The 7,882-nt window shown below is 44.8% G+C and overlaps 1 protein-coding gene across 4 annotated transcripts in view; it reads right to left on the reverse strand.

Annotated features, from left to right (window-relative positions):
* The window catches only part of PGRMC2 (progesterone receptor membrane component 2), a 63,133-nt gene extending 57,141 nt beyond the window's left edge, over window positions 1-5,992 (reverse strand). For all 4 annotated transcript variants that reach the window (XR_014792062.1, XM_084856017.1, XM_084856019.1 and 1 more), the window contains exon 1: window positions 5,600-5,992. Coding sequence is in view for 3 of the 4 variants with exons in the window: in XM_084856017.1 (XP_084712143.1) it covers window positions 5,600-5,969 (370 nt within the window). In the remaining variant the exon portion in view is untranslated. The remainder of the gene's footprint in view (window positions 1-5,599) is intronic.
* Window positions 5,993-7,882: the final 1,890 nt, after the last annotated feature.

Consider the following 7,882-nt stretch of genomic DNA (forward strand, 5'->3'; position numbering starts at 1 on the left):
TACTTTTCCCATATTCCCTTCCAACTTTCCTCAGAAATTTGACATTTTAGATTGTTCTCCCATATTGTTCGGAGACCTTTCAAGTTATCATTTAGGATTAACATCATATTATACCTCAATACTCTGTTCTGAGTTCTCTGTTTGCAGAAAATGTAGGATGGGGGTTTTCACCAACTTCCTGCTCCCCCCCTCTTTTTTCCCTTTCTTTCTTTTCTTTCTTTCTTTTACAAATGGCAGAGAAAACACTCCTCCCTTTCCCAAGAGTTTTCTGCATATGCCACAGGACTGAGCAAAACCAAGGAGTCAATGGCAACAACTATAATGGCTGGTGATGGAGGGAGCAATCCTATGTCCCCTAGAAGCGAACTTGGAACCAGGAAACTGCACTCCCCTCCCTCTCCCCCTCATAGCCAGCGTGGAGAGAACCATGCTGGCTGCCCTTCCACACTCAGGAAATGGAGCGTGGAATCGGGGGAAAGGAGGCATTCCTGGAGGCAGGGAGGAGACCAGAACGGCTGGCTTATGCTTTTTCCTATCTGACGCTCTAGCTCCTTTCCTTCCCCTTCCTTGAAGCCTTGCTAGACAGGCAAAATCACCCGTCTAGCTAAAATGCAGTTCTGGAGGTGCCTCCCTCTCTGCATACGGTACTTGTAAGCCTCCGAGTTTGGGGGCTTATGAGTACCCAGGGCACAACCCATAGGACAGTACCCTAAGTCAATCAAAAATTTGTAGCTTCCATCATTATGAGTTTTAAAGGTAACAAAATAGAAGACACTGGCCCCACATCTTCGACCAACAATATGGGTCTGTTCACACGTAATAGTGGCAAATTGTAGGTTAATAAACCCATGACTTGCTGCACCACATACTGGGTGCATTCTGCAGCCATTTTGAATATTTCAAAGAGAAACGGGTTCTCAGGATGCAAGACAGAATTTATTACAAGAAGCCCAACAAGTTTCTGTAATTTTGGAGGTATACTTGCAGTAGCCGCAATGCCCACATGGTGTCCATATGGGTGATGCAAGTACACCTCCAAAATTACAGAATTTATAAATCCCTCCAACAGGCATACAATTTGAAGCATTTCACTACCTGCAGTACTGCCTTTATACTTTATGCAGTCCAGTGCAAATGCCCTATGCTTTATATGGGAAAAACAGTAAGACCTTTAAAAAGACGGATAGGGGAACACCTGAGTAACATTAAGAACAGCAGACCAGGTGCCCCACTTGCAAGCCACTATGCAGAACAGCATTCTCCCACAGATCTAAAATGTTGGACACTGGATAAGCTTGACATCGAGGAGGAGAAATATCTGCTGAGGAGAGAAGCTGAGTGGATTTTGGGACTGAACCCTCTCCGTGTGGTCTAAATGAAGATCTTGAATTCTTACCACTCTTATGACCTGTGGGTGATTTACATACACCCCCTAGCTATTACAGCACAATGCAGCTTTCAGACCTTGGCCAGATTACATCAACGTGGAAACACCTGACAGAGTAGGAAAAAAATGGACTAAAAGCGTTTAAGATAAGATTTGAGAAATATTGTTTTTCAGTCGCCAGTAGAACTGACACAGGAGACAATCTTTTGCTGAAAAATTATGCAGGCTTTTTTCTTTAGCAAGTATGTGTTTATATGTTATTTTAAAAATAATGTTATACATGTATTAGCACCTGTGGCAATGTGTATTGCTGTAATGTTTTAACTATGCGTTCTCCCATTTGTAAATATTATAATTTATATTATAGCCCCCTGAAGGCCTAAAGTAAGAAAAAAGGCCGAAACATGTTGGGCTTCTCATAATAAATTCTATCTTGCATCCTGAGAACCCATTTCTCTTTGTGATCTACTTTCGATGCTCACCTCCTTCTGTTTTCTTCATTTTGAATATTCAACCACCTATCAGGCCAATGATGACATACAAACCCACATACTGTAGGTTAATTGTGAGTTAGACAGGTTCACTGTGGGTTGTTTAACCCATGACTAACCGATTGTGTTCAGGTTTGGATGTCACATAGCAACTCGCAATTGGGGGTTGAGTATTCAAAATGATCTTGGAATGCACTGTGGCAAATTGTGAGTTAATTAACCCGTGATTTGCCGTCATTACATGCAAACTGGGTCAACATGTTTGATGTTCAGAGGATCACTTTAAAGAAATCATTCTAGACTGAGAAGAAAGCACCCTAATCTAATAGTGATGTTTTGCGCATACTAGCCATCTGTGCATACAACAGAGTGCAAACCAGCATTGTATCGCACTATATAGGGAAGAGAGTGCATCCAGCAATCCACCACCACATATGCAAGTGGATAGCACTTTTGGAGAAAAGTCAACTAACCTGAAAAGGTTGAGAACACAAAATAGAAAGCTATGTGCATCTCCACTTCAATCAAAAACACTCCAATCCCAGGCAATCTGGCATAAAACAGGTAAGTGGATAGAAAGGTGCACTTCTGATGCATCCATTATCTGTGCCACAACACACTGTTTTCCAATGTGGCAGTAAATATACTTAACATATTTTGCATGTGTGTTTCCTTTAAACAGGGCCCACTCCTTTAAGGAAAAAAAAAATCCAAATGCTTTATTAGGCAATAGGTTTAGATTACAGAGGAAATTGATACTGGACAAAGACACTTGGATTCCTGACTTGGATTCCTGCATTGAGCAGGGGAGTTGGACTCGATGGTCTTCTAGGCCCCTTCCAACCCTACTATTCTATGATTCTACACCTGAAATGTTAGACTTCAGATGTAATTTTGTCTTCCTTCTAATATACAACATTTTTCACTGGGGCAGCTGATGTATTTGCAGACCAAGCCCACCCCCAAAACCAAATTCTGATGTGTCAAAGTAGTTATAAAAAGGAACCCCTCTCATAGCTGGAAAGCACAGAATATCAGATATTATAATTTCCCCTGTGCAGTGCGTTTTGCTGTATTATTAAAGCTTTACCAAAATTGAATTTGTTTAAATTGTTTTAAAATTTGCATATTAAAATTTTATGCTGTATTTTATGATCTTGTATATGAAGTTTGAGATTTTGTGAACTGTTGTGAACTGCTCAGAGAGCTTTGGCTATTGGGCAGTATAGAGATGAAATAAACAAATATCTCAGTTTCACAATCCAGCCAAAGCTAAGCATTTTTCAATCCCACGGATTTCAATGGCAGACTAAAGCATAAGTATGAATGTCACCCAAATCACCAAGGCTGAAAAATGCTTAAGTTTGGTTGTTTGTGCCCTTGGATTCTCTCAACATGGGGTAAAGTGACACCTTGCTTACCAGTCCATATTTTCCCTTGAATTTGGAGTCTTTGCATTCACATTTCTAATCATTAGGTTTACAAGCCACCGCTTTTTTCAGTGTCAGATTCACAAACCAACTCTTAAACAGAAGCCATTTAAGCAAACAGCACAGAATATGTACTCATTACCTTTTCAGGTGATACACTTTTCCTTGAAGCCCAAGCTAACAGGACGTCTCATTTATTCAGATTCATTTAGCTGCCCATTAGTGTTAGAAGGCTGAAGATCTCACATGGGTGCCCTCTGAGTTATTTTCCTCACTACAGTTTACACAATTGTTCAGAAGTCTTCCCTCAAGGAAGCATTTGAAAAATTAAATTAATTTCTCCAGCTCTGTGGCCCATGTGATTTGGCCTGCTGAATCACGTAGTTCTTGAAAGCAGTAAGGTGCATACTAGAAAATGTCCATGCTGCTGTTGCTGAGCAATACAATCTCTACTATGTACACACTATATTATGGCCACCAGCGTTCATTTTATAGCGGGGAATAGTTTACATTGTATCTTGTAGAATGTTACTTTACTAAAGCCTTCATGAATGTGTTGCCTTCCAGATGTTTTGGACTTCAACTACCATTAGCTCCAGCCAGTATGGCCAATGGTCAGGAATGCTATGAGTTGTAACCCAAAACATCTGGAGGGCACTATGTTTGGGAAGACTGCTCTACTGTATGCCAAGCTTTGAAATTAGTAATTTGTATTATTCCAGCACTCAGTGTCCTGACTGATCAGGAATTAACCCAGGTGAGCAAGGTCCAATGGCCCAAAAAGAACATTAGCTATGTGTACCCACACTATCACTGGTTCACCCCACTAGTACACATGCACATCTGCAGCAAGGCTGCAGTCAATAAAATGTTTAAAATAAACAGGGCTGCAACACTGAAAAAATCACTTGGAATAATTGTTTAAAAATACCTTCAGCTGACTAAAAAGGTCAGTGGCCAGATTTTCTAAAGTGTTATTTTCAATATAAGTTCCCATAAAAAAATGCAGATGGCAATCAATGTCAAGAGGCATTCAGTATTCTCTCACACAGGAATAATGCCTCTTCTAAGATGATGGCCACTACGACCCATATATGCATTGTCTAAAATCAAGAAAATATTGTTTTGTCCATATGCAAACTGGCTTGAAATTCATAACTGATTAAAAATCCTTAAGTAGGCTATAACCCTAAAAATAAAGTTTGTTACCATAAAGATGTGCTGTTTTAACTATTAACGTTGTGTGTGTGACAAAAAAAACTAGCTTTCAGTTTGATTCTTGCTCTACAGACTATGCATTTCACTAAAGATCTTTGCGAGCCTATTACAATTTAGCATAATCTATTTTTTAATCCATAATATGAGGTTTTAATTATCAAGCCCATGGAACCCACTGTACTTGATAGGTCTTGCTTCCAAGTAAACAGAGGCCAGAACTGGCCTATAAATGACCAACACTACAATCCCACACCTACTTAAATATAGACTGAAGCTTGTCTAGTTTGATTAGATTTTATTCCATGTACTGATAACTTTGTGCAGGTAAAGTCTGAGGACTGGAATAAGGTCAAAGGTACAGCTCCACGCCTACATACATTACTAGAACTATGTGCAGGACTGCATCGCAGAGGTAGCTGCAAGTGTTGAGAAGCTCTGCACAATGAGAAGTCAACTAGGCCTTAATGAAATGACAGGCTGACAAATTAACATCTCGAGTTAGGACAGTCTTGAGTGTATTTCAGAGAATTAAATGTGTATGTACGGAAACAAGCCAGACTCGGGAAGCCTGAAAATCTAGGAAGCAGAGACAAAAATATGCCTAGAATAGCTCGTTCACACTGGGCAACCCCTGCCAGTGTACAGCGCAAATACAGGCATGAGAAGGTCTAGAAATTTGAAACTAAGGGGAGTTTGAAGAGCATTAGGACTTAGAGCCATTAGGGCTCTGCATAAAGCAAGTAGCCCAGCCTGATGCCTTCCAGATGTTTTGCACCACGGCCCCGATAATTCCTTATCATTGGCCATGCTGGCTGGGCCTAATAAGAGCACGAGTCCAAAACATCTGGAGGGCTCCAGGTTGGGGAAGGGCATCCTCTGACGCCAGCTACCCACGTGGGCGGGAAAAGCAGGCCAGGTATCCTTTCCTATCTCTTTCCCTTCTTCCTGCTTCTGCGTCTCCTTTCCCTACAAGGCCAAGCGGCATTCCCACCTCTGCCACGGTCCGAATCAGGCAGGCAGGCAGGCAGGCAGGCGGGCGCACCCCGCCCCGCTTCCCCCCCCCCCCCCCTCACCGGGCCCGTAGAACTTGCTGCCTTTGGTCACGTCGAAGACTTTGCCGTTGACGGCCAGGAGGATGCGGGGCGTGCGCGCGCCGTCGTAGCCGCGCAGCTGCTCCAGCGTGAAGTCCCGCCGCTTCATACGGGGCAGGGCATCGGCCTGGCTCTGCTGCGCCGCGCCCCCCGCTCCGCTCCTTTTGCCCCAGCGCTTGTAGAGCTGATAGGCCAAAAACGCCGCGATCACCAGCGCCGTCGATCGCAAGAGCACGTCGAGATAGCTGCCCCCGAGCCAGCTCGCCGCCGCGGCCGCAGCCTCCTCCGGGATACCGCTGTTGCTGCTGCCGCCGCGCTCAGTCCTTAGCTTCCCATCCCCATCGTCCGCCATCACTGCCCAGCCAGCGCCTGCCTGAGAGGAACCGCTCCGCCCCGCAAGGGGAGGCGGAGGCGGGACGCAGTCCGCTTCTTGCCTTGCCCGGCCCCGATTGGTCACGGGCAAGGGACACGTCACCCACGCTCGCTCGCGCCCAGTAGAACGAATGAGAAAGGGGCGCACGCGGCTGCCCAACGGCTGCTTTCCACCTTAGGGAATTCTTCGTCTGGGAGGGCGGGAGGCAGAGACGGAATGCGAGAGGGCGCGCGCGCGCGCGCCCGCCCTTCCCTTCGCAAATGCTTCGCGCGCTCGTATTGGCCAGACGGCCGGGAATGCGGCGCGCGCGGGGGCCGCCGAAATCTAGACGCGCTCGAACCGAGCGTCGCTGTGGCGCTCTTGGACTCGGATATGTTGAGGGCTGTGGGTTCTTCCTCCTCCTCGCCATAAATAAGCTTCGGCGCCCCGCCTACTGATTATAGGGAGAGCGACTATTCGTCATCTTTAAGGAGGTTCCCCCTCAACAAAAACAACAAAAATGCGAGGCGTCTTTCAGCAGACCGTTCCCTTCATAGTGGAGAACATGCATGACCGTGGGCCTCGGCCTGTAATTACCACGCCTAGGGTGCGATCCTATGCAGGTTTCGACGGGGGGAAATACAACTCCAGTTGTACGACTTTTCTGTCTAAACCTGCATAGGACTGCGCCCCTAAAGTCACTAGGTGTTGTAGGGTGGGGGTGGGATAGGAAACAGGCCCCGCCTGCTTACAGTTTGCACCATTATTTTTGTTTTCATTTATTACATTTCTGTACAGCCCAACAGCCAAAGTTCTCTGGGCAGAATACTGGAATAGATGGACCCTTGGTCTTATGTTCTTAAACGCTGCGGGCACTGGCACTGAAGGCAACAGCAACATGTAGTTGCTGCATGAGCCCTTTCCCTGATGCGTTTTTACGTGTGTGTGTGTGTGTGTATCTATCCATATCCCCAAAACAAACTACACACACATTTGCTGGCTAATAAGCTAACTTCTTAGTTTTAACAGAACACATTTTGTACACCACACTAAACACAGCAGGCACCAGGATTTTCTCTCCCCACCTCCAGTTTGGCCACAAGCTCCAGCAGCCTTCTGTTCCCTCCTGTTAGAAAGGGCAGCTTCGAAAAGGATATCCTTTGAAGAGAATTTGAAGATTCATGGCCTACCTGGGTCTAAGGACTACCTCACGCTTTGTGCCAAGCCTTTATGGATGTTACGGGAAGGAAAAGTTTATGGCATCATGTACAACTAATGTGCATGTGCTGTGTCTACAAGTGGTATCACAGATACATCCACCATGTGGGATGGTTTACACACTTTTTTTACTCAGTGGTGCAGGAAGGTAGTTTATGGCTGAGTAGTCCTGAGCCCATGGAGTTTAGGATTTACTCCCAGGTAAGTGTGTATAGTGCAGACTAAGAGAAAAGCAGAGAGCTGAGTTTGGGCTCTGTAAGCTGAGTATTTTTGGTCGCTGGCCATCTCTTAGGAAATCTGATGTGGGAGCAATGAACTTTGACAGTCTGTTAGGAATGTTTAAGCTGTGTCTCCACTTAAGCTCAGCCTGTATGTTTGTAAATAAATATTACAAAATACGATAAGCCTCTAGTGATCACTTTTCAAAGGAAACCAAACTTGGGTGAGCACTGAGCCCCTTGGAAGTGGGATGAATATAAGGTTATAAATAAATAGTATTTATTTGATTTCTATCAAATAAATCCTGAATGATCCCCTAGGTGGCTTACATAAAATTATGTAATACAATCATATTGGGCTGCTTCTACCCACTCCAACACATAACATTGCTCCGGGGGTAACATATCTTCCCCCACTCCCACCCCTAGTAAAGCAAGTATTTCCACTGAGCAAGGTGTAGCAGCTGGGCCTCAGAT

The sequence above is a fragment of the Heloderma suspectum genome, chromosome 5, assembly GCF_057233095.1.
Source record: "Heloderma suspectum isolate Gila_16-S chromosome 5, 16-S_ref, whole genome shotgun sequence".
Taxonomy (NCBI): domain Eukaryota; kingdom Metazoa; phylum Chordata; class Lepidosauria; order Squamata; family Helodermatidae; genus Heloderma; species Heloderma suspectum.